This window comes from Myotis nattereri (genome assembly GCF_964212035.1).
Source record: "Myotis nattereri genome assembly, chromosome: 5".
Taxonomy (NCBI): domain Eukaryota; kingdom Metazoa; phylum Chordata; class Mammalia; order Chiroptera; family Vespertilionidae; genus Myotis; species Myotis nattereri.
The window spans coordinates 255,884-282,564 of record NC_138080.1 but is presented as its reverse complement, the minus strand read 5'-3'; the positions used below and the strand labels follow the sequence as shown (position 1 = coordinate 282,564).

The window sequence follows — 26,681 nt, the reverse complement described above, 5'->3', positions numbered from 1 at the left end:
GACCGGGGTGTTTGCGTCTCCGGTCTCCCCCTCCCCCCTCCCGCAAACCTGGCCCCCTTCCTCCCCCCAACCCCCACCCCCCCCACCCCCGCCCTCAGCCCCCCGCACACCCCGCCCGCTCCCTTCAAATGCAAATGGGACCGATGTTTACAACGGTTCATTGCCGAGAGATAGAATCCATTGCAATGAACGAAGAGAAATGAGCACAGAATTAAGAAAGAATAACATAAAGTAAAATAAAACCCCCCAACACTCTTCACGGGTCCCGGGTTGGAGGAGCCTGCCCAAGAGGCGCCGGTCAAGCACCCCAGGCGTCGCAGCCACGTTCGGGAGAGCCTTTCCTTGAGATTGGGCCACCTGCCCCACCCTAAAGTTGGCGTCTCCCAAACAGTGGCGCTTCATTCCTGGGAGCGGCTGATTGGTGGGTCTCTCTGGCTCCTCCCACCACGCTCTGGGGCTATAAAAGCAGGGGCGGCAGCGCCTCGCAGCGTCTATGGTTCGCAGACCTTCTCAGCCCTGGGCGCGTCTGAACGCTGTCTCCGTGTGAACGCTGTCTCGGTCCGAATGCTGTCTCGGTCCGAACGCTGTCTCCGTCCGAACGCTGTCTCCGTCTGAACGCTGTCTCTGTCCGAACGCTGTCTCCCTGTCATTTCGTCTTCCGCGAGGAGTCCGTCCACACCTTTGCGAATCCCTGCGCCTGGACCCCAACATCTGGTGCCCGCTCAGGGCCGGCGTGCTTCCCGCACGGGCTCGATCCGAGGCCGATTCCGGGCCCGCCATGGCCGACAAAGTCAACATGTCTCTGGACGACATCATTAGGCTGAACCGGAGCCAGCGGGGCGGCCGCGGCGGGGGCAGGGACCGAGGCCGGGACCGAGGCCGGGCCGGCTCCCAGGGAGGCCGCAGTGGCGGAGCGCAAACCGCCGCACCAGTGAGCCAGGGCGGCGGGCCGTGCCGGAACCGGGCGGCCCTCGGCCGAGGCAGGAACCGGCCGGCGCCCTACAGCAGGCCGAGACAGCTTCCCGACGCGTGGCCACGCGACCGCTTCCGCAGGGGCTTGGGCAGGGGCGCCGGCCTGGTGACCGGGGGGAAGCTGCTTCTGTCCAACCTGGCCTTCGGAGTGTCCGACGCGGACGTCCAGCAGCTGTTTGCGGAGTTCGGGCCTCTGAAGAAGGCCGGTGTCCACTACGACCGCTCTGGCCGCAGCCTGGGGTCAGCCCACGTGCACTTTGAGCGGAAGGCAGACGCCCTGGAAGCCATGAAACAGTACCACGGCGTGCCTTTGGATGGCCGCCCCCTCAACATCCAGCTCGTCACCTCACAGATACACACGCAGCGCAGGCCGGTACAGAGTGGCAACAGAGGCGGGCTGACTACACACCGAGGATCTGGAGGCTTTGGCGGCGGCACGCCGAGTCGCGCCCGCGGAGGCAGCCGGCTTACAGGCAGGGGCACCGGACGCAATTCAAAGCAACAGATCGCTGCGGAGGAGTTGGACGCCCAGCTGGACGCTTACAACTCGATGAGGAGCACCAAAAACCTGGACGCCCAGGTGAGCACTGGCAGCCCGATGAGGGGCACCAAAAAGTTGGACGCCCAGGTGAACAGTGGCAGCGCGATGAGGGGCACCAAGAAGTTGGACGCCCAGCTGGACGCTTACAACGCGATAAGGGGCGCCGAGGAGTTGGACGCCCAGCTGGACGCTTACAACGCGATGAGGAGCACCAAAAAGCTGGACGCCCAGGTGAGCACTGGCAGCCCGATGAGGGGCACCAAAAAGTTGGACGCCCAGCTGAGCACTGCCGGCGCGATGAGGGACACGGAGGAGATGGACGCCCAGAAGGACGCGTACAACGCCATGAGGGGCGCCGAGGAGTTGGACCCCCAGAAGGACGCGTACAACGCGATGAGGGGCGCCGAGCAGCTGGACCCCCAGAAGGACGCTTACAACGCGATGAGGGGCGCCGAGCAGCTGGACCCACAGAAGGACGCTTACAACGCGATGAGGGGCACCGAGCAGCTGGACCCCCAGAAGGACGCTTACAACGCGATGAGGGGCGCCGAGGAGTTGGAGGACGCCCTGCTGGACGCTTACAACACGGTCATGGACACCGAGGAGTTGGACGCTCAGCTGGACGCTTACAACACGGTGATGGACACCGAGGAGTTGGACGCCCACCTGGACGCTTACGACGCCATGATGGACACCAGCTAAAGCACCACCAAGTCAGTGCGTGCGTGGGTGGTGGAGCTAGGCCTGGAAATCGTCTCGCCGTGCTTCCCGAGGGTGGGCTGGCGGGGACCTGTGGCCCATTGGGGAATTGTTTCTTCTGTTTTGAAATAGGATTTAATTAAAACTCACGCAAAGCGTTTTCTTTAACGTTTATTTTATTAAAAAATTCCGAAAAAGACCTGTGTTGTACCTAGTCATTTTGGGGAAAAATTTTACTGGTTGCTGTTGTGGAGGAGCTGGCGTTTTCACCTTGGCCATAATAAACAGAAATGGGTGCAGCAAAAACAAACAAACAAACAAACAAACAAACAAACAAAAACAACAACAAAAAAACCCTCCAAAAAAAACCACACAAACACACACACACACACACAAACACACACACACACACACACACACACACCCACAAACCTCCTTAGAAAACACGCTGATCCAGCCTTTCAACGTTCTGACGCTTCGGCAAGGCCGGATGGCCAGGCCCGAACCTGGTCTCTGGGCGGGGGGCTGGCCATTCATCCACAGAGGGAGGGGGGTGGGGGGGGGGGAGGGGCGGCCGACCAGATGGCCCTGCCCTGACATAGTCTTTGGCTGTGGATTGGGTTGACTGGGGCCGGGGCCGAAGAGCTGGTCCCGCCCTCGGCTGGTCGAGAAGCGCCAAAGCAAGCCACCACCTTTCTGCAGCCGGAGCCAGGTGCCGGGACTTAACCGGAGCGGGAAAGGACGAGCAGGGGGCACGCTGTCTGCAAGAAGGCAGGGGCTGAAGGGTGCTCATGGTTTCCGACGGGCCATGCAGACCAAGAAGTGTCCGTGCGTGACTGCGGATTTACACACACACACACACACACACACACACACACGCGCGCGCGCGCGCGCGCGCACACGCACACGCACACGCACACGCAGAAGCACACCCACAACCACACCCACGCACCTCCCCCGGCTCCCCCCCTCCACGCACACGCACACGCACACAGAAAATGAAATGAAATGAAATGAAAAGAAATACAAACAAACGAAAAAACCCCTCTTTAGTAATGACATTGATCCAGCCGTTCAATGCTTTAGACCCTTCGGCAAGCCCATGTGGCCCGGCCGGGTTACTTGGTCTCTGGACAGGGGCCTGAGCATTCATCCAGAGAGGGAGCTGGACCAGAGGGCCCAGCCCAAGCATGGCGTAAGAGCCCGTCCCGCCCTCTGCTGGTCGAGTAGCGCTAATGCAGGTCACCCTCCTGCAGCCACCTCTGGGGAAGGCAGAAACAGGTGCCCAGACTTGACCTGAGGGGGGAAGGACAAGCAGGGGGCGCGCCGCCTACGAGAAGGCAGGGGCTGAAGGGTGCTCATGGATGCCGACGGACCATTCAGGTCAAGAAGCGTCTGTGCGTGACTGTGTGTTTACGTCCGCAGTCACGCCCAGACAAGCACTCGCCTCCCTCAGACCCTGCTCCCAAGGGCCCCACAGACACGGGGACGAGTCATGCCCTCCCCCGGTAGGGCTAAGCTGTTTGACTGCAGACAGAGGGCATTCTCTCCCTAGGCCCCCACTCTTCACCCTGTTCAGAAGGGCACCCTCGCCCTGGCCCTCAACTTCTTCAACTCCAGCTTCCGGTCTCCCTGATAACTGACCCGTTTATGCAAATCAGTTTCACCTGCCTCAGCCTCAGTGTCCTCTTCCAGAGATGGATTCATGTAACCTGCAAGGTGTCCCTGCTCCCACCACACTGGAAGCCCTCAAGGTGCCATTGGCACCTGGGTCCCCCCTCCCCCTGCCCCGCCCCCCGCGCCCCACCGCCCCCAAACCCACCCCCCCCTCCCAAGGGAGGGGCCAAACGCTAAGCTGCTTTCTGTAGGTAAGCTGCTTTCTGTAGGGAGATGCCTCCAGGGATATGCCTATAGGGGTGTGGGGGTGGGGGGGGGGCATTTCACAGAAATGCAGTAAACACAAACACGCACACACATAACTGTGCTACATCCACACAGTGGAATACTACGCTGCGGTAAAAAAGTAGGGAAAAGAAGGAATTCTTGCCAGCATGGATGGAACTGGAGAGCATTATGCTAAGTGAAATTAGCCCGTCAGAGAAAAATGAATACCACACGATCTCACTCATTCGTGGAATATAGAGAACAGCATAGACCGACGAACAGGGACAGATCCATACACATCTATACCACCGCTCTCTGACGGGGCTGTTTGACTGCTGGTGGCCTCTGGCGTCCTGGGCTCAGAGCTAAGGTACGAAAGCATACACATTTCATTCACATCCACCTCAGCCTCTGCCTCCCATGACCCCCAAGGGCCGCTACGACCGGGGTGTTTGCGTCTCCGGTCTCCCCCTCCCCCCTCCCGCAAACCTGGCCCCCTTCCTCCCCCCAACCCCCACCCCCCCCACCCCCGCCCTCAGCCCCCCGCACACCCCGCCCGCTCCCTTCAAATGCAAATGGGACCGATGTTTACAACGGTTCATTGCCGAGAGATAGAATCCATTGCAATGAACGAAGAGAAATGAGCACAGAATTAAGAAAGAATAACATAAAGTAAAATAAAACCCCCCAACACTCTTCACGGGTCCCGGGTTGGAGGAGCCTGCCCAAGAGGCGCCGGTCAAGCACCCCAGGCGTCGCAGCCACGTTCGGGAGAGCCTTTCCTTGAGATTGGGCCACCTGCCCCACCCTAAAGTTGGCGTCTCCCAAACAGTGGCGCTTCATTCCTGGGAGCGGCTGATTGGTGGGTCTCTCTGGCTCCTCCCACCACGCTCTGGGGCTATAAAAGCAGGGGCGGCAGCGCCTCGCAGCGTCTATGGTTCCCAGACCTTCTCAGCCCTGGGCGCGTCTGAACGCTGTCTCCGTGTGAACGCTGTCTCGGTCCGAACGCTGTCTCTGTCCGAACGCTGTCACCCTGTCATTTCGTCTTCCGCGAGGAGTCCGTCCACACCTTTGCGAATCCCTGCGCCTGGACCCCAACATCTGGTGCCCGCTCAGGGCCGGCGTGCTTCCCGCACGGGCTCGATCCGAGGCCGATTCCGGGCCCGCCATGGCCGACAAAGTCAACATGTCTCTGGACGACATCATTAGGCTGAACCGGAGCCAGCGGGGCGGCCGCGGCGGGGGCAGGGACCGAGGCCGGGACCGAGGCCGGGCCGGCTCCCAGGGAGGCCGCAGTGGCGGAGCGCAAACCGCCGCACCAGTGAGCCAGGGCGGCGGGCCGTGCCGGAACCGGGCGGCCCTCGGCCGAGGCAGGAACCGGCCGGCGCCCTACAGCAGGCCGAGACAGCTTCCCGACGCGTGGCCACGCGACCGCTTCCGCAGGGGCTTGGGCAGGGGCGCCGGCCTGGTGACCGGGGGGAAGCTGCTTCTGTCCAACCTGGCCTTCGGAGTGTCCGACGCGGACGTCCAGCAGCTGTTTGCGGAGTTCGGGCCTCTGAAGAAGGCCGGTGTCCACTACGACCGCTCTGGCCGCAGCCTGGGGTCAGCCCACGTGCACTTTGAGCGGAAGGCAGACGCCCTGGAAGCCATGAAACAGTACCACGGCGTGCCTTTGGATGGCCGCCCCCTCAACATCCAGCTCGTCACCTCACAGATACACACGCAGCGCAGGCCGGTACAGAGTGGCAACAGAGGCGGGCTGACTACACACCGAGGATCTGGAGGCTTTGGCGGCGGCACGCCGAGTCGCGCCCGCGGAGGCAGCCGGCTTACAGGCAGGGGCACCGGACGCAATTCAAAGCAACAGATCGCTGCGGAGGAGTTGGACGCCCAGCTGGACGCTTACAACTCGATGAGGAGCACCAAAAACCTGGACGCCCAGGTGAGCACTGGCAGCCCGATGAGGGGCACCAAAAAGTTGGACGCCCAGGTGAACAGTGGCAGCGCGATGAGGGGCACCAAGAAGTTGGACGCCCAGCTGGACGCTTACAACGCGATGAGGGGCGCCGAGGAGTTGGACGCCCAGCTGGACGCTTACAACGCGATGAGGAGCACCAAAAAGCTGGACGCCCAGGTGAGCACTGGCAGCCCGATGAGGGGCACCAAAAAGTTGGACGCCCAGCTGAGCACTGCCGGCGCGATGAGGGACACGGAGGAGATGGACGCCCAGAAGGACGCGTACAACGCCATGAGGGGCGCCGAGGAGTTGGACCCCCAGAAGGACGCGTACAACGCGATGAGGGGCGCCGAGCAGCTGGACCCCCAGAAGGACGCTTACAACGCGATGAGGGGCGCCGAGCAGCTGGACCCACAGAAGGACGCTTACAACGCGATGAGGGGCGCCGAGCAGCTGGACCCCCAGAAGGACACTTACAACGCAATGAGGGGCGCCGAGGAGTTGGAGGACGCCCTGCTGGACGCTTACAACACGGTCATGGACACCGAGGAGTTGGACGCCCAGCTGGACGCTTACAACACGGTGATGGACACCGAGGAGTTGGACGCCCACCTGGACGCTTACGACGCCATGATGGACACCAGCTAAAGCACCACCAAGTCAGTGCGTGCGTGGGTGGTGGAGCTAGGCCTGGAAATCGTCTCGCCGTGCTTCCCGAGGGTGGGCTGGCGGGGACCTGTGGCCCATTGGGGAATTGTTTCTTCTGTTTTGAAATAGGATTTAATTAAAACTCACGCAAAGCGTTTTCTTTAACGTTTATTTTATTAAAAAATTCCGAAAAAGACCTGTGTTGTACCTAGTCATTTTGGGGAAAAATTTTACTGGTTGCTGTTGTGGAGGAGCTGGCGTTTTCACCTTGGCCATAATAAACAGAAATGGGTGCAGCAAAAACAAACAAACAAACAAACAAACAAACAAAAACAACAACAAAAAAACCCTCCAAAAAAAACCACACAAACACACACACACACACACACACACACACACACACAAACACACACACACACACGCACAAACCTCCTTAGAAAACACGCTGATCCAGCCTTTCAACGTTCTGACGCTTCGGCAAGGCCGGATGGCCAGGCCCGAACCTGGTCTCTGGGCGGGGGCCTGGCCATTCATCCACAGAGGGAGGGGGGTGGGGGGGGGGAGGGGCGGCCGACCAGATGGCCCTGCCCTGACATAGTCTTTGGCTGTGGATTGGGTTGACTGGGGCCGGGGCCGAAGAGCTGGTCCCGCCCTCAGCTGGTCGAGAAGCACCAAAGCAAGCCACCACCTTTCTGCAGCCGGAGCCAGGTGCCGGGACTTAACCGGAGCGGGAAAGGACGAGCAGGGGGCACGCTGTCTGCAAGAAGGCAGGGGCTGAAGGGTGCTCATGGTTTCCGACGGGCCATGCAGACCAAGAAGTGTCCGTGCGTGACTGCGGATTTACACACACACACACACACACACACACACACGCGCGCGCGCGCGCGCGCACACGCACACGCACACGCACACGCAGAAGCACACCCACAACCACACCCACGCACCTCCCCCGGCTCCCCCCCTCCACGCACACGCACACGCACACAGAAAATGAAATGAAATGAAATGAAATGAAATGAAATGAAATGAAAAGAAAAACAAACAAACGAAAAAACCCCTCTTTAGTAATGACATTGATCCAGCCGTTCAATGCTTTAGACCCTTCGGCAAGCCCATGTGGCCCGGCCGGGTTACTTGGTCTCTGGACAGGGGCCTGAGCATTCATCCAGAGAGGGAGCTGGACCAGAGGGCCCAGCCCAAGCATGGCGTAAGAGCCCGTCCCGCCCTCTGCTGGTCGAGTAGCGCTAATGCAGGTCACCCTCCTGCAGCCACCTCTGGGGAAGGCAGAAACAGGTGCCCAGACTTGACCTGAGGGGGGAAGGACAAGCAGGGGGCGCGCCGCCTACGAGAAGGCAGGGGCTGAAGGGTGCTCATGGATGCCGACGGACCATTCAGGTCAAGAAGCGTCTGTGCGTGACTGTGTGTTTACGTCCGCAGTCACGCCCAGACAAGCACTCGCCTCCCTCAGACCCTGCTCCCAAGGGCCCCACAGACACGGGGACGAGTCATGCCCTCCCTCGGTAGGGCTAAGCTGTTTGACTGCAGACAGAGGGCATTCTCTCCCTAGGCCCCCACTCTTCACCCTGTTCAGAAGGGCACCCTCGCCCTGGCCCTCAACTTCTTCAACTCCAGCTTCCGGTCTCCCTGATAACTGACCCGTTTATGCAAATCAGTTTCACCTGCCTCAGCCTCAGTGTCCTCTTCCAGAGATGGATTCATGTAACCTGCAAGGTGTCCCTGCTCCCACCACACTGGAAGCCCTCAAGGTGCCATTGGCACCTGGGTCCCCCCTCCCCCCGCCCCCCCCCCCGCGCCCCACCGCCCCCAAACCCACCCCCCCCTCCCAAGGGAGGGGCCAAACGCTAAGCTGCTTTCTGTAGGTAAGCTGCTTTCTGTAGGGAGATGCCTCCAGGGATATGCCTATAGGGGTGTGGGGGGGGGGCATTTCACAGAAATGCAGTAAACACAAACACGCACACACACAACTGTGCTACATCCACACAGTGGAATACTACGCTGCGGTAAAAAAGTAGGGAAAAGAAGGAATTCTTGCCAGCATGGATGGAACTGGAGAGCATTATGCTAAGTGAAATTAGCCCGTCAGAGAAAAATGAATACCACACGATCTCACTCATTCGTGGAATATAGAGAACAGCATAGACCGACGAACAGGGACAGATCCATACACATCTATACCACCGCTCTCTGACGGGGCTGTTTGACTGCTGGTGGCCTCTGGCGTCCTGGGCTCAGAGCTAAGGTACGAAAGCATACACATTTCATTCACATCCACCTCAGCCTCTGCCTCCCATGACCCCCAAGGGCCGCTACGACCGGGGTGTTTGCGTCTCCGGTCTCCCCCTCCCCCCTCCCGCAAACCTGGCCCCCTTCCTCCCCCCAACCCCCACCCCCCCCACCCCCGCCCTCAGCCCCCCGCACACCCCGCCCGCTCCCTTCAAATGCAAATGGGACCGATGTTTACAACGGTTCATTGCCGAGAGATAGAATCCATTGCAATGAACGAAGAGAAATGAGCACAGAATTAAGAAAGAATAACATAAAGTAAAATAAAACCCCCCAACACTCTTCACGGGTCCCGGGTTGGAGGAGCCTGCCCAAGAGGCGCCGGTCAAGCACCCCAGGCGTCGCAGCCACGTTCGGGAGAGCCTTTCCTTGAGATTGGGCCACCTGCCCCACCCTAAAGTTGGCGTCTCCCAAACAGTGGCGCTTCATTCCTGGGAGCGGCTGATTGGTGGGTCTCTCTGGCTCCTCCCACCACGCTCTGGGGCTATAAAAGCAGGGGCGGCAGCGCCTCGCAGCGTCTATGGTTCCCAGACCTTCTCAGCCCTGGGCGCGTCTGAACGCTGTCTCCGTGTGAACGCTGTCTCGGTCCGAATGCTGTCTCGGTCCGAACGCTGTCTCCGTCCGAACGCTGTCTCCGTCTGAACGCTGTCTCTGTCCGAACGCTGTCTCCCTGTCATTTCGTCTTCCGCGAGGAGTCCGTCCACACCTTTGCGAATCCCTGCGCCTGGACCCCAACATCTGGTGCCCGCTCAGGGCCGGCGTGCTTCCCGCACGGGCTCGATCCGAGGCCGATTCCGGGCCCGCCATGGCCGACAAAGTCAACATGTCTCTGGACGACATCATTAGGCTGAACCGGAGCCAGCGGGGCGGCCGCGGCGGCGGGGGCAGGGACCGAGGCCGGGACCGAGGCCGGGCCGGCTCCCAGGGAGGCCGCAGTGGCGGAGCGCAAACCGCCGCACCAGTGAGCCAGGGCGGCGGGCCGTGCCGGAACCGGGCGGCCCTCGGCCGAGGCAGGAACCGGCCGGCGCCCTACAGCAGGCCGAGACAGCTTCCCGACGCGTGGCCACGCGACCGCTTCCGCAGGGGCTTGGGCAGGGGCGCCGGCCTGGTGACCGGGGGGAAGCTGCTTCTGTCCAACCTGGCCTTCGGAGTGTCCGACGCGGACGTCCAGCAGCTGTTTGCGGAGTTCGGGCCTCTGAAGAAGGCCGGTGTCCACTACGACCGCTCTGGCCGCAGCCTGGGGTCAGCCCACGTGCACTTTGAGCGGAAGGCAGACGCCCTGGAAGCCATGAAACAGTACCACGGCGTGCCTTTGGATGGCCGCCCCCTCAACATCCAGCTCGTCACCTCACAGATACACACGCAGCGCACGCCGGTACAGAGTGGCAACAGAGGCGGGCTGACTACACACCGAGGATCTGGAGGCTTTGGCGGCGGCACGCCGAGTCGCGCCCGCGGAGGCAGCCGGGTTACAGGCAGGGGCACCGGACGCAATTCAAAGCAACAGATCGCTGCGGAGGAGTTGGACGCCCAGCTGGACGCTTACAACTCGATGAGGAGCACCAAAAACCTGGACGCCCAGGTGAGCACTGGCAGCCCGATGAGGGGCACCAAAAAGTTGGACGCCCAGGTGAACAGTGGCAGCGCGATGAGGGGCACCAAGAAGTTGGACGCCCAGCTGGACGCTTACAACGCGATGAGGGGCGCCGAGGAGTTGGACGCCCAGCTGGACGCTTACAACGCGATGAGGAGCACCAAAAAGCTGGACGCCCAGGTGAGCACTGGCAGCCCGATGAGGGGCACCAAAAAGTTGGACGCCCAGCTGAGCACTGCCGGCGCGATGAGGGACACGGAGGAGATGGACGCCCAGAAGGACGCGTACAATGCCATGAGGGGCGCCGAGGAGTTGGACCCCCAGAAGGACGCGTACAACGCGATGAGGGGCGCCGAGCAGCTGGACCCCCAGAAGGACGCTTACAACGCGATGAGGGGCGCCGAGCAGCTGGACCCACAGAAGGACGCTTACAACGCGATGAGGGGCGCCGAGCAGCTGGACCCCCAGAAGGACGCTTACAACGCGATGAGGGGCGCCGAGGAGTTGGAGGACGCCCTGCTGGACGCTTACAACACGGTCATGGACACCGAGGAGTTGGACGCCCAGCTGGACGCTTACAACACGGTGATGGACACCGAGGAGTTGGACGCCCACCTGGACGCTTACGACGCCATGATGGACACCAGCTAAAGCACCACCAAGTCAGTGCGTGCGTGGGTGGTGGAGCTAGGCCTGGAAATCGTCTCGCGGTGCTTCCCGAGGGTGGGCTGGCGGGGACCTGTGGCCCATTGGGGAATTGTTTCTTCTGTTTTGAAATAGGATTTAATTAAAACTCACGCAAAGCGTTTTCTTTAACGTTTATTTTATTAAAAAATTCCGAAAAAGACCTGTGTTGTACCTAGTCATTTTGGGGAAAAATTTTACTGGTTGCTGTTGTGGAGGAGCTGGCGTTTTCACCTTGGCCATAATAAACAGAAATGGGTGCAGCAAAAACAAACAAACAAACAAACAAAAACAACAACAAAAAACCCTCCAAAATAAACGACACAAACACACACACACACACACAAACACACACACACACAAACACACACACACACACACACGCACAAACCTCCTTAGAAAACACGCTGATCCAGCCTTTCAACGTTCTGACGCTTCGGCAAGGCCGGATGGCCAGGCCCGAACCTGGTCTCTGGGCGGGGGCCTGGCCATTCATCCACAGAGGGAGGGGGGTGGGGGTGGGGGTGGGGGAGGGGCGGCCGACCAGATGGCCCTGCCCTGACATAGTCTTTGGCTGTGGATTGGGTTGACTGGGGCCGGGGCCGAAGAGCTGGTCCCGCCCTCAGCTGGTCGAGCAGCGCCAAAGCAAGCCACCACCTTTCTGCAGCCGGAGCCAGGTGCCGGGACTTAACCGGAGCGGGCAAGGACGAGCAGGGGGCACGCTGTCTGCAAGAAGGCAGGGGCTGAAGGGTGCTCATGGTTTCCGACGGGCCATGCAGACCAAGAAGTGTCCGTGCGTGACTGCGGATTTACACACACACACACACACACACACACCCACGCGCGCACACGCACACGCACACGCACACGCAGAAGCACACCCACAACCACACCCACGCACCTCCCCCGGCTCCCCCCCTCCACGCACACGCACACGCACACAGAAAATGAAATGAAATGAAATGAAATGAAATAAAAACAAAAACAAACAAACGAAAAAACCCCTCTTTAGTAATGACATTGATCCAGCCGTTCAATGCTTTAGACCCTTCAGCAAGCCCATGTGGCCCGGCTGGGTTACTTGGTCTCTGGACAGGGGCCTGAGCATTCATCCAGAGAGGGAGCTGGACCAGAGGGCCCAGCCCAAGCATGGCGTAAGAGCCCGTCCCGCCCTCTGCTGGTCGAGTAGCGCTAATGCAGGTCACCCTCCTGCAGCCACCTCTGGGGAAGGCAGAAACAGGTGCCCGGACTTGACCTGAGGGGGGAAGGACAAGCAGGGGGCGCGCCGCCTACGAGAAGGCAGGGGCTGAAGGGTGCTCATGGATGCCGACGGACCATTCAGGTCAAGAAGCGTCTGTGCGTGACTGTGTGTTTACGTCCGCAGTCACGCCCAGACAAGCACTCGCCTCCCTCAGACCCTGCTCCCAAGGGCCCCACAGACACGGGGACGAGTCATGCCCTCCCTCGGTAGGGCTAAGCTGTTTGACTGCAGACAGAGGGCATTCTCTCCCTAGGCCCCCACTCTTCACCCTGTTCAGAAGGGCACCCTCGCCCTGGCCCTCAACTTCTTCAACTCCAGCTTCCGGTCTCCCTGATAACTGACCCGTTTATGCAAATCAGTTTCACCTGCCTCAGCCTCAGTGTCCTCTTCCAGAGATGGATTCATGTAACCTGCAAGGTGTCCCTGCTCCCACCACACTGGAAGCCCTCAAGGTGCCATTGGCACCTGGGTCCCCCCTCCCCCCGCCCCCACCCCCCGCGCCCCACCGCCCCCAAACCCACCCCCCCCCTCCCAAGGGACGGGCCAAACGCTAAGCTGCTTTCTGTAGGTAAGCTGCTTTCTGTAGGGAGATGCCTCCAGGGATATGCCTATAGGGGTGTGGGGGTGGGGGGTGGGGGGGCATTTCACAGAAATGCAGTAAACACAAACACGCACACACACAACTGTGCTACATCCACACAGTGGAATACTACGCTGCGGTAAAAAAGTAGGGAAAAGAAGGAATTCTTGCCAGCATGGATGGAACTGGAGAGCATTATGCTAAGTGAAATTAGCCCGTCAGAGAAAAATGAATACCACACGATCTCACTCATTCGTGGAATATAGAGAACAGCATAGACCGACGAACAGGGACAGATCCATACACATCTAGACCACCGCTCTCTGACGGGGCTGTTTGACTGCTGGTGGCCTCTGGCGTCCTGGGCTCAGAGCTAAGGTACGAAAGCATACACATTTCATTCACATCCACCTCAGCCTCTGCCTCCCATGACCCCCAAGGGCCGCTACGACCGGGGTGTTTGCGTCTCCGGTCTCCCCCTCCCCCCTCCCGCAAACCTGGCCCCCTTCCTCCCCCCACCCCCCACCCCCCCCACCCCCACCCTCAGCCCCCCGCACACCCCGCCCGCTCCCTTCAAATGCAAATGGGACCGATGTTTACAACGGTTCATTGCCGAGAGATAGAATCCATTGCAATGAACGAAGAGAAATGAGCACAGAATTAAGAAAGAATAACATAAAGTAAAATAAAACCCCCCAACACTCTTCACGGGTCCCGGGTTGGAGGAGCCTGCCCAAGAGGCGCCGGTCAAGCGCCCCAGGCGTCGCAGCCACGTTCGGGAGAGCCTTTCCTTGAGATTGAGCCACCTGCCCCACCCTAAAGCCACCTGCCCCACCCAAACAGTGGCGCTTCATTCCTGGGAGCGGCTGATTGGTGGGTCTCTCTGGCTCCTCCCACCACGCTCTGGGGCTATAAAAGCAGGGGCGGCAGCGCCTCGCAGCGTCTATGGTTCGCAGACCTTCTCAGCCCTGGGCGCGTCTGAACGCTGTCTCCGTGTGAACGCTGTCTCGGTCCGAACGCTGTCTCGGTCCGAACGCTGTCTCGGTCCGAACGCTGTCTCCGTCTGAACGCTGTCTCTGTCCGAACGCTGTGTCCGTGTCATTTCGTCTTCCGCGAGGAGTCCGTCCACACCTTTGCGAATCCCTGCGCCTGGACCCCAACATCTGGTGCCCGCTCAGGGCCGGCGTGCTTCCCGCACGGGCTCGATCCGAGGCCGATTCCGGGCCCGCCATGGCCGACAAAGTCAACATGTCTCTGGACGACATCATTAGGCTGAACCGGAGCCAGCGGGGCGGCCGCGGCGGCGGGGGCAGGGACCGAGGCCAGGACCGAGGCCGGGCCGGCTCCCAGGGAGGCCGCAGTGGCGGAGCGCAAACCGCCGCACCAGTGAGCCAGGGCGGCGGGCCGTGCCGGAACCGGGCGGCCCTCGGCCGAGGCAGGAACCGGCCGGCGCCCTACAGCAGGCCGAGACAGCTTCCCGACGCGTGGCCACGCGACCGCTTCCGCAGGGGCTTGGGCAGGGGCGCCGGCCTGGTGACCGGGGGGAAGCTGCTTCTGTCCAACCTGGCCTTCGGAGTGTCCGACGCGGACGTCCAGCAGCTGTTTGCGGAGTTCGGGCCTCTGAAGAAGGCCGGTGTCCACTACGACCGCTCTGGCCGCAGCCTGGGGTCAGCCCACGTGCACTTTGAGCGGAAGGCAGACGCCCTGGAAGCCATGAAACAGTACCACGGCGTGCCTTTGGATGGCCGCCCCCTCAACATCCAGCTCGTCACCTCACAGATACACACGCAGCGCACGCCGGTACAGAGTGGCAACAGAGGCGGGCTGACTACACACCGAGGATCTGGAGGCTTTGGCGGCGGCACGCCGAGTCGCGCCCGCGGAGGCAGCCGGCTTACAGGCAGGGGCACCGGACGCAATTCAAAGCAACAGATCGCTGCGGAGGAGTTGGACGCCCAGCTGGACGCTTACAACTTGATGAGGAGCACCAAAAAGCTGGACGCCCAGGTGAGCACTGGCAGCCCGATGAGGGGCACCAAAAAGTTGGACGCCCAGGTGAACAGTGGCAGCGCGATGAGGGCCACCAAAAAGTTGGACGCCCAGGTGAACAGTGGCAGCGCGATGAGGGGCACCAAGAAGTTGGACGCCCAGCTGGACGCTTACAACGCGATGAGGGGCGCCGAGGAGTTGGACGCCCAGCTGGACGCTTACAACGCGATGAGGAGCACCAAAAAGCTGGACGCCCAGGTGAGCACTGGCAGCCCGATGAGGGGCACCAAAAAGTTGGACGCCCAGCTGAGCACTGCCGGCGCGATGAGGGACACGGAGGAGATGGACGCCCAGAAGGACGCGTACAACGCCATGAGGGGCGCCGAGGAGTTGGACCCCCAGAAGGACGCGTACAACGCCATGAGGGGCGCCGAGCAGCTGGACCCCCAGAAGGACGCGTACAACGCGATGAGGGGCGCCGAGCAGCTGGACCCACAGAAGGACGCTTACAACGCGATGAGGGGCGCCCAGGAGTTGGAGGACGCCCTGCTGGACGCTTACAACACGGTCATGGACACCGAGGAGTTGGACGCCCAGCTGGACGCTTACAACACGGTGATGGACACTGAGGAGTTGGACGCCCAGCTGGACGCTTACGACGCCATGATGGACACCAGCTAAAGCACCACCAAGTCAGTGCGTGCGTGGGTGGTGGAGCTAGGCCTGGAAATCGTCTCGCGGTGCTTCCCGAGGGTGGGCTGGCGGGGACCTGTGGCCCATTGGGGAATTGTTTCTTCTGTTTTGAAATAGGATTTAATTAAAACTCACGCAAAGCGTTTTCTTTAACGTTTATTTTATTAAAAAATTCCGAAAAAGACCTGTGTTGTACCTAGTCATTTTGGGGAAAAATTTTACTGGTTGCTGTTGTGGAGGAGCTGGCGTTTTCACCTTGGCCATAATAAACAGAAATGGGTGCAGCAAAAACAAACAAACAAACAAACAAAAACAACAACAAAAAACCCTCCAAAATAAACGACACAAACACACACACACACACACAAACACACACACAAACACACACACACACGCACAAACCTCCTTAGAAAACACGCTGATCCAGCCTTTCAACGTTCTGACGCTTCGGCAAGGCCGGATGGCCAGGCCCGAACCTGGTCTCTGGGCGGGGGCCTGGCCATTCATCCACAGAGGGAGGGGGGTGGGGGTGGGGGTGGGGGAGGGGCGGCCGACCAGATGGCCCTGCCCTGACATAGTCTTTGGCTGTGGATTGGGTTGACTGGGGCCGGGGCCTAAGAGCTGGTCCCGCCCTCGGCTGGTCGAGCAGCGCCAAAGCAAGCCACCACCTTTCTGCAGCCGGAGCCAGGTGCCGGGACTTAACCGGAGCGGGCAAGGACGAGCAGGGGGCACGCTGTCTGCAAGAAGGCAGGGGCTGAAGGGTGCTCATGGTTTCCGACGGGCCATGCAGACCAAGAAGTGTCCGTGCGTGACTGCGGATTTACACACACACACACACACACACACACCCACGCGCGCACACGCACACGCACACGCACACGCAGAAGCACACCCACAACCACACCCACGCACCTCCCCCGGCTCCCCCCCTCCACGCACACGCACACGCACACAGAAAATGAAATGAAATGAAATGAAATGAAATGAAATGAAAAGAAAAACAAACAAACGAAAAAACCCCTCTTTAGTAATGACATTGATCCAGCCGTTCAATGCTTTAGACCCTTCGGCAAGCCCATGTGGCCCGGCCGGGTTACTTGGTCTCTGGACAGGGGCCTGAGCATTCATCCAGAGAGGGAGCTGGACCAGAGGGCCCAGCCCAAGCATGGCGTAAGAGCCCGTCCCGCCCTCTGCTGGTCGAGTAGCGCTAATGCAGGTCACCCTCCTGCAGCCACCTCTGGGGAAGGCAGAAACAGGTGCCCGGACTTGACCTGAGGGGGGAAGGACAAGCAGGGGGCGCGCCGCCTACGAGAAGGCAGGGGCTGAAGGGTGCTCATGGATGCCGACGGACCATTCAGGTCAAGAAGCGTCTGTGCGTGACTGTGTGTTTACGTCCGCAGTCACGCCCAGACAAGCACTCGCCTCCCTCAGACCCTGCTCCCAAGGGCCCCACAGACACGGGGACGAGTCATGCCCTCCCTCGGTAGGGCTAAGCTGTTTGACTGCAGACAGAGGGCATTCTCTCCCTAGGCCCCCACTCTTCACCCTGTTCAGAAGGGCACCCTCGCCCTGGCCCTCACCTTCTTCAACTCCAGCTTCCGGTCTCCCTGATAACTGACCCGTTTATGCAAATCAGTTTCACCTGCCTCAGCCTCAGTGTCCTCTTCCAGAGATGGATTCATGTAACCTGCAAGGTGTCCCTGCTCCCACCACACTGGAAGCCCTCAAGGTGCCATTGGCACCTGGGTCCCCCCTCCCCCCGCCCCCACCCCCCGCGCCCCACCGCCCCCAAACCCACCCCCCCCCTCCCAAGGGACGGGCCAAACGCTAAGCTGCTTTCTGTAGGTAAGCTGCTTTCTGTAGGGAGATGCCTCCAGGGATATGCCTATAGGGGTGTGGGGGTGGGGGGTGGGGGGGGCATTTCACAGAAATGCAGTAAACACAAACACGCACACACACAACTGTGCTACATCCACACAGTGGAATACTACGCTGCGGTAAAAAAGTAGGGAAAAGAAGGAATTCTTGCCAGCATGGATGGAACTGGAGAGCATTATGCTAAGTGAAATTAGCCCGTCAGAGAAAAATGAATACCACACGATCTCACTCATTCGTGGAATATAGAGAACAGCATAGACCGACGAACAGGGACAGATCCATACACATCTATACCACCGCTCTCTGACGGGGCTGTTTGACTGCTGGTGGCCTCTGGCGTCCTGGGCTCAGAGCTAAGGTACGAAAGCATACACATTTCATTCACATCCACCTCAGCCTCTGCCTCCCATGACCCCCAAGGGCCGCTACGACCGGGGTGTTTGCGTCTCCGGTCTCCCCCTCCCCCCTCCCGCAAACCTGGCCCCCTTCCTCCCCCCACCCCCCACCCCCCCACCCCCACCCTCAGCCCCCCCGCACACCCCGCCCGCTCCCTTCAAATGCAAATGGGACCGATGTTTACAACGGTTCATTGCCGAGAGATAGAATCCATTGCAATGAACGAAGAGAAATGAGCACAGAATTAAGAAAGAATAACATAAAGTAAAATAAAACCCCCCAACACTCTTCACGGGTCCCGGGTTGGAGGAGCCTGCCCAAGAGGCGCCGGTCAAGCACCCCAGGCGTCGCAGCCACGTTCGGGAGAGCCTTTCCTTGAGATTGAGCCACCTGCCCCACCCTAAAGCCACCTGCCCCACCCAAACAGTGGCGCTTCATTCCTGGGAGCGGCTGATTGGTGGGTCTCTCTGGCTCCTCCCACCACGCTCTGGGGCTATAAAAGCAGGGGCGGCAGCGCCTCGCAGCGTCTATGGTTCGCAGACCTTCTCAGCCCTGGGCGCGTCTGAACGCTGTCTCCGTGTGAACGCTGTCTCGGTCCGAACGCTGTCTCGGTCCGAACGCTGTCTCGGTCCGAACGCTGTCTCCGTCTGAACGCTGTCTCTTTCCGAACGCTGTGTCCGTGTCATTTCGTCTTCCGCGAGGAGTCCGTCCACACCTTTGCGAATCCCTGCGCCTGGACCCCAACATCTGGTGCCCGCTCAGGGCCGGCGTGCTTCCCGCACGGGCTCGATCCGAGGCCGATTCCGGGCCCGCCATGGCCGACAAAGTCAACATGTCTCTGGACGACATCATTAGGCTGAACCGGAGCCAGCGGGGCGGCCGCGGCGGCGGGGGCAGGGACCGAGGCCGGGACCGAGGCCGGGCCGGCTCCCAGGGAGGCCGCAGTGGCGGAGCGCAAACCGCCGCACCAGTGAGCCAGGGCGGCGGGCCGTGCCGGAACCGGGCGGCCCTCGGCCGAGGCAGGAACCGGCCGGCGCCCTACAGCAGGCCGAGACAGCTTCCCGACGCGTGGCCACGCGACAGCTTCCGCAGGGGCTTGGGCAGGGGCGCCGGCCTGGTGACCGGGGGGAAGCTGCTTCTGTCCAACCTGGCCTTCGGAGTGTCCGACGCGGACGTCCAGCAGCTGTTTGCGGAGTTCGGGCCTCTGAAGAAGGCCGGTGTCCACTACGACCGCTCTGGCCGCAGCCTGGGGTCAGCCCACGTGCACTTTGAGCGGAAGGCAGACGCCCTGGAAGCCATGAAACAGTACCACGGCGTGCCTTTGGATGGCCGCCCCCTCAACATCCAGCTCGTCACCTCACAGATACACACGCAGCGCACGCCGGTACAGAGTGGCAACAGAGGCGGGCTGACTACACACCGAGGATCTGGAGGCTTTGGCGGCGGCACGCCGAGTCGCGCCCGCGGAGGCAGCCGGCTTACAGGCAGGGGCACCGGACGCAATTCAAAGCAACAGATCGCTGCGGAGGAGTTGGACGCCCAGCTGGACGCTTACAACTCGATGAGGAGCACCAAAAAGCTGGACGCCCAGGTGACCACTGGCAGCCCGATGAGGGGCACCAAAAAGTTGGACGCCCAGGTGAACAGTGGCAGCGCGATGAGGGCCACCAAAAAGTTGGACGCCCAGGTGAACAGTGGCAGCGCGATGAGGGGCACCAAGAAGTTGGACGCCCAGCTGGACGCTTACAACGCGATGAGGGGCGCCGAGGAGTTGGACGCCCAGCTGGACGCTTACAACGCGATGAGGAGCACCAAAAAGCTGGACGCCCAGGTGAGCACTGGCAGCCCGATGAGGGGCACCAAAAAGTTGGACGCCCAGCTGAGCACTGCCGGCGCGATGAGGGACACGGAGGAGATGGACGCCCAGAAGGACGCGTACAACGCCATGAGGGGCGCCGAGGAGTTGGACCCCCAGAAGGACGCGTACAACGCCATGAGGGGCGCCGAGCAGCTGGACCCCCAGAAGGACGCGTACAACGCGATGAGGGGCGCCGAGCAGCTGGACCCCCAGAAGGACGCTTACAACGCGATGAGGGGCGCCCAGGAGTTGGAGGACGCCCTGCTGGACGCTTACAACACGGTCATGGACACCGAGGAGTTGGACGCCCAGCTGGACGCTTACAACACGGTCATGGACACCGAGGAGTTGGACGCCCAGCTGGACGCTTACGACGCCATGATGGACACCAGCTAAAGCACCACCAAGTCAGTGCGTGCGTGGGTGGTGGAGCTAGGCCTGGAAATCGTCTCGCGGTGCTTCCCGAGGGTGGGCTGGCGGGGACCTGTGGCCCATTGGGGAATTGTTTCTTCTGTTTTGAAATAGGATTTAATTAAAACTCACGCAAAGCGTTTTCTTTAACGTTTATTTTATTAAAAAATTCCGAAAAAGACCTGTGTTGTACCTAGTCATTTTGGGGAAAAATTTTACTGGTTGCTGTTGTGGAGGAGCTGGCGTTTTCACCTTGGCCATAATAAACAGAAATGGGTGCAGCAAAAACAAACAAACAAACAAACAAAAACAACAACAAAAAACCCTCCAAAATAAACGACACAAACACACACACACACACACAAACACACACACACACACACACACACACGCACAAACCTCCTTAGAAAACACGCTGATCCAGCCTTTCAACGTTCTGACGCTTCGGCAAGGCCGGATGGCCAGGCCCGAACCTGGTCTCTGGGCGGGGGCCTGGCCATTCATCCACAGAGGGAGGGGGGTGGGGGTGGGGGTGGGGGAGGGGCGGCCGACCAGATGGCCCTGCCCTGACATAGTCTTTGGCTGTGGATTGGGTTGACTGGGGCCGGGGCCGAAGAGCTGGTCCCGCCCTCGGCTGGTCGAGCAGCGCCAAAGCAAGCCACCACCTTTCTGCAGCCGGAGCCAGGTGCCGGGACTTAACCGGAGCGGGCAAGGACGAGCAGGGGGCACGCTGTCTGCAAGAAGGCAGGGGCTGAAGGGTGCTCATGGTTTCCGACGGGCCATGCAGACCAAGAAGTGTCCGTGCGTGACTGCGGATTTACACACACACACACACACACACACACCCACGCGCGCACACGCACACGCACACGCACACGCAGAAGCACACCCACAACCACACCCACGCACCTCCCCCGGCTCCCCCCCTCCACGCACACGCACACGCACACAGAAAATGAAATGAAATGAAATGAAATGAAATAAAAACAAAAACAAACAAACGAAAAAACCCCTCTTTAGTAATGACATTGATCCAGCCGTTCAATGCTTTAGACCCTTCGGCAAGCCCATGTGGCCCGGCCGGGTTACTTGGTCTCTGGACAGGGGCCTGAGCATTCATCCAGAGAGGGAGCTGGACCAGAGGGCCCAGCCCAAGCATGGCGTAAGAGCCCGTCCCGCCCTCTGCTGGTCGAGTAGCGCTAATGCAGGTCACCCTCCTGCAGCCACCTCTGGGGAAGGCAGAAACAGGTGCCCGGACTTGACCTGAGGGGGGAAGGACAAGCAGGGGGCGCGCCGCCTACGAGAAGGCAGGGGCTGAAGGGTGCTCATGGATGCCGACGGACCATTCAGGTCAAGAAGCGTCTGTGCGTGACTGTGTGTTTACGTCCGCAGTCACGCCCAGACAAGCACTCGCCTCCCTCAGACCCTGCTCCCAAGGGCCCCACAGACACGGGGACGAGTCATGCCCTCCCTCGGTAGGGCTAAGCTGTTTGACTGCAGACAGAGGGCATTCTCTCCCTAGGCCCCCACTCTTCACCCTGTTCAGAAGGGCACCCTCGCCCTGGCCCTCAACTTCTTCAACTCCAGCTTCCGGTCTCCCTGATAACTGACCCGTTTATGCAAATCAGTTTCACCTGCCTCAGCCTCAGTGTCCTCTTCCAGAGATGGATTCATGTAACCTGCAAGGTGTCCCTGCTCCCACCACACTGGAAGCCCTCAAGGAGCCATTGGCACCTGGGTCCCCCCTCCCCCCGCCCCCACCCCCCGCGCCCCACTGCCCCCAAACCCACCCACCCCCTCCCAAGGGACGGGCCAAACGCTAAGCTGCTTTCTGTAGGTAAGCTGCTTTCTGTAGGGAGATGCCTCCAGGGATATGCCTATAGGGGTGTGGGGGTGGGGGGTGGGGGGGCATTTCACAGAAATGCAGTAAACACAAACAAGCACACACACAACTGTGCTACATCCACACAGTGGAATACTACGCTGCGGTAAAAAAGTAGGGAAAAGAAGGAATTCTTGCCAGCATGGATGGAACTGGAGAGCATTATGCTAAGTGAAATTAGCCCGTCAGAGAAAAATGAATACCACACGATCTCACTCATTCGTGGAATATAGAGAACAGCATAGACCGACGAACAGGGACAGATCCATACACATCTAGACCACCGCTCTCTGACGGGGCTGTTTGACTGCTGGTGGCCTCTGGCGTCCTGGGCTCAGAGCTAAGGTACGAAAGCATACAAATTTCATTCACATCCACCTCAGCCTCTGCCTCACATGACCCCCAAGGGCCGCTACGACCGGGGTGTTTGCGTCTCCGGTCTCCCCCTCCCCCCTCCCGCAAACCTGGCCCCCTTCCTCCCCCCGCACACCCCGCCCGCTCCCTTCAAATGCAAATGGGACCGATGTTTACAACGGTTCATTGCCGAGAGATAGAATCCATTGCAATGAACGAAGAGAAATGAGCACAGAATTAAGAAAGAATAACATAAAGTAAAATAAAACCCCCCAACACTCTTCACGGGTCCCGGGTTGGAGGAGCCTGCCCAAGAGGCGCCGGTCAAGCACCCCAGGCGTCGCAGCCACGTTCGGGAGAGCCTTTCCTTGAGATTGGGCCACCTGCCCCACCCTAAAGTTGGCGTCTCCCAAACAGTGGCGCTTCATTCCTGGGAGCGGCTGATTGGTGGGTCTCTCTGGCTCCTCCCACCACGCTCTGGGGCTATAAAAGCAGGGGCGGCAGCGCCTCGCAGCGTCTATGGTTCGCAGACCTTCTCAGCCCTGGGCGCGTCTGAACGCTGTCTCCGTGTGAACGCTGTCTCGGTCTGAACGCTGTCTCGGTCCGAACGCTGTCTCCGTCCGAACGCTGTCTCCGTCCGAACGCTGTTTCCGTCTGAACGCTGTCTCTGTCCGAACGCTGTGTCCGTGTCATTTCGTCTTCCGCGAGGAGTCCGTCCACACCTTTGCGAATCCCTGCGCCTGGACCCCAACATCTGGTGCCCGCTCAGGGCCGGCGTGCTTCCCGCACGGGCTCGATCCGAGGCCGATTCCGGGCCCGCCATGGCCGACAAAGTCAACATGTCTCTGGACGACATCATTAGGCTGAACCGGAGCCAGCGGGGCGGCCGCGGCGGCGGGGGCAGGGACCGAGGCCGGGACCGAGGCCGGGCCGGCTCCCAGGGAGGCCGCAGTGGCGGAGCGCAAACCGCCGCACCAGTGAGCCAGGGCGGCGGGCCGTGCCGGAACCGGGCGGCCCTCGGCCGAGGCAGGAACCGGCCGGCGCCCTACAGCAGGCCGAGACAGCTTCCCGACGCGTGGCCACGCGACCGCTTCCGCAGGGGCTTGGGCAGGGGCGCCGGCCTGGTGACCGGGGGGAAGCTGCTTCTGTCCAACCTGGCCTTCGGAGTGTCCGACGCGGACGTCCAGCAGCTGTTTGCGGAGTTCGGGCCTCTGAAGAAGGCCGGTGTCCACTACGACCGCTCTGGCCGCAGCCTGGGGTCAGCCCACGTGCACTTTGAGCGGAAGGCAGACGCCCTGGAAGCCATGAAACAGTACCACAGCGTGCCTTTGGATGGCCGCCCCCTCAACATCCAGCTCGTCACCTCACAGATACACACGCAGCGCACGCCGGTACAGAGTGGCAACAGAGGCGGGCTGACTACACACCGAGGATCTGGAGGCTTTGGCGGCGGCACGCCGAGTCGCGCCCGCGGAGGCAGCCGGCTTACAGGCAGGGGCACCGGACGCAATTCAAAGCAACAGATCGCTGCGGAGGAGTTGGACGCCCAGCTGGACGCTTACAACTCGATGAGGAGCACCAAAAAGCTGGACGCCCAGGTGAGCACTGGCAGCCCGATGAGGGGCACCAAAAAGTTGGACGCCCAGGTGAACAGTGGCAGCGCGATGAGGGGCACCAAAAAGTTGGACGCCCAGGTGAACAGTGGCAGCGCGATGAGGGGCACCAAGAAGTTGGACGCCCAGCTGGACGCTTACAACGCGATGAGGAGCACCAAAAAGCTGGACGCCCAGGTGAGCACTGGCAGCCCGATGAGGGGCACCAAAAAGTTGGACGCCCAGCTGAGCACTGCCGGCGCGATGAGGGACACGGAGGAGATGGACGCCCAGAAGGACGCGTACAACGCCATGAGGGGCGCCGAGGAGTTGGACCCCCAGAAGGACGCGTACAACGCGATGAGGGGCGCCGAGCAGCTGGACCCCCAGAAGGACGCTGACAACGCGATGAGGGGCGCCGAGCAGCTGGACCCCCAGAAGGACGCTGACAACGCGATGAGGGGCGCCCAGGAGTTGGAGGACGCCCTGCTGGACGCTTACAACACGGTCATGGACACCGAGGAGTTGGACGCCCAGCTGGACGCTTACAACACGGTCATGGACACCGAGGAGTTGGACGCCCAGCTGGACGCTTACGACGCCATGATGGACACCAGCTAAAGCACCACCAAGTCAGTGCGTGCGTGGGTGGTGGAGCTAGGCCTGGAAATCGTCTCGCGGTGCTTCCCGAGGGTGGGCTGGCGGGGACCTGTGGCCCATTGGGGAATTGTTTCTTCTGTTTTGAAATAGGATTTAATTAAAACTCACGCAAAGCGTTTTCTTTAACGTTTATTTTATTAAAAAATTCCGAAAAAGACCTGTGTTGTACCTAGTCATTTTGGGGAAAAATTTTACTGGTTGCTGTTGTGGAGGAGCTGGCGTTTTCACCTTGGCCATAATAAACAGAAATGGGTGCAGCAAAAACAAACAAACAAACAAACAAACAAACAAAAACAACAAAAAACCCTCCAAAATAAACGACACAAACACACACACACACACACAAACACACACACACACAAACACACACACACACACACGCACAAACCTCCTTAGAAAACACGCTGATCCAGCCTTTCAACGTTCTGACGCTTCGGCAAGGCCGGATGGCCAGGCCCGAACCTGGTCTCTGTGCGGGGGCCTGGCCATTCATCCACAGAGGGAGGGGGGTGGGGGTGGGGGTGGGGGAGGGGCGGCCGACCAGATGGCCCTGCCCTGACATAGTCTTTGGCTGTGGATTGGGTTGACTGGGGCCGGGGCCGAAGAGCTGGTCCCGCCCTCGGCTGGTCGAGCAGCGCCAAAGCAAGCCACCACCTTTCTGCAGCCGGAGCCAGGTGCCGGGACTTAACCGGAGCGGGCAAGGACGAGCAGGGGGCACGCTGTCTGCAAGAAGGCAGGGGCTGAAGGGTGCTCATGGTTTCCGACTGGCCATGCAGACCAAGAAGTGTCCGTGCGTGACTGTGGATTTACACACACACACACACACACACACACCCACGCGCGCACACGCACACGCACACGCACACGCAGAAGCACACCCACAACCACACCCACGCACCTCCCCCGGCTCCCCCCCTCCACGCACACGCACACGCACACAGAAAATGCAATGAAATGAAATGAAATGAAATAAAAACAAAAACAAACAAACGAAAAAACCCCTCTTTAGTAATGACATTGATCCAGCCGTTCAATGCTTTAGACCCTTCGGCAAGCCCATGTGGCCCGGCCGGGTTACTTGGTCTCTGGACAGGGGCCTGAGCATTCATCCAGAGAGGGAGCTGGACCAGAGGGCCCAGCCCAAGCATGGCGTAAGAGCCCGTCCCGCCCTCTGCTGGTCGAGTAGCGCTAATGCAGGTCACCCTCCTGCAGCCACCTCTGGGGAAGGCAGAAACAGGTGCCCGGACTTGACCTGAGGGGGGAAGGACAAGCAGGGGGCGCGCCGCCTACGAGAAGGCAGGGGCTGAAGGGTGCTCATGGATGCCGACGGACCATTCAGGTCAAGAAGCGTCTGTGCGTGACTGTGTGTTTACGTCCGCCGTCACGCCCAGACAAGCACTCGCCTCCCTCAGACCCTGCTCCCAAGGGCCCCACAGACACGGGGACGAGTCATGCCCTCCCTCGGTAGGGCTAAGCTGTTTGACTGCAGACAGAGGGCATTCTCTCCCTAGGCCCCCACTCTTCACCCTGTTCAGAAGGGCACCCTCGCCCTGGCCCTCAACTTCTTCAACTCCAGCTTCCGGTCTCCCTGATAACTGACCCGTTTATGCAAATCAGTTTCACCTGCCTCAGCCTCAGTGTCCTCTTCCAGAGATGGATTCATGTAACCTGCAAGGTGTCCCTGCTCCCACCACACTGGAAGCCCTCAAGGTGCCATTGGCACCTGGGTCCCCCCTCCCCCCGCCCCCACCCCCCGCGCCCCACCGCCCCCAAACCCACCCCCCCCCTCCCAAGGGACGGGCCAAACGCTAAGCTGCTTTCTGTAGGTAAGCTGCTTTCTGTAG

General features: G+C 60.4%; 4 protein-coding genes across 4 annotated transcripts; all 4 read left to right on the top strand.

The window, feature by feature from the left end:
• Nucleotides 1–778: 778 nt before the first annotated feature.
• LOC308519280 (THO complex subunit 4-like) lies at nt 779–6,540 on the top strand (the record flags this gene model as incomplete). The annotated part of the gene is made up of 3 exons (XM_081091265.1): nt 779–980; nt 5,419–6,073; nt 6,519–6,540. The coding sequence occupies 3 exons, from the start codon at nt 779–781 to the stop codon at nt 6,538–6,540; spliced, it is 879 nt and encodes a 292-aa protein (XP_080947391.1).
• Nucleotides 6,541–9,810: 3,270 nt separating this feature from the next.
• LOC308519279 (THO complex subunit 4-like) lies at nt 9,811–15,732 on the top strand (the record flags this gene model as incomplete). The annotated part of the gene is made up of 3 exons (XM_081091264.1): nt 9,811–10,015; nt 14,512–15,166; nt 15,711–15,732. 3 exons carry the CDS (start codon nt 9,811–9,813, stop codon nt 15,730–15,732), a joined length of 882 nt encoding a protein of 293 aa, XP_080947390.1.
• A 3,162-nt stretch (nt 15,733–18,894) lies between these two features.
• Nucleotides 18,895–19,693, top strand: LOC308519278 (THO complex subunit 4-like; the record flags this gene model as incomplete). The annotated part of the gene is made up of 3 exons (XM_081091263.1): nt 18,895–18,948; nt 19,054–19,648; nt 19,686–19,693. 3 exons carry the CDS (start codon nt 18,895–18,897, stop codon nt 19,691–19,693), a joined length of 657 nt encoding a protein of 218 aa, XP_080947389.1.
• A 3,713-nt stretch (nt 19,694–23,406) lies between these two features.
• Nucleotides 23,407–24,186, top strand: LOC308519277 (THO complex subunit 4-like; the record flags this gene model as incomplete). The annotated part of the gene is made up of 1 exon (XM_081091262.1): nt 23,407–24,186. A coding segment is annotated over one exon (780 nt), but the record flags the coding sequence as incomplete, so codon positions are not given.
• Nucleotides 24,187–26,681: the final 2,495 nt, after the last annotated feature.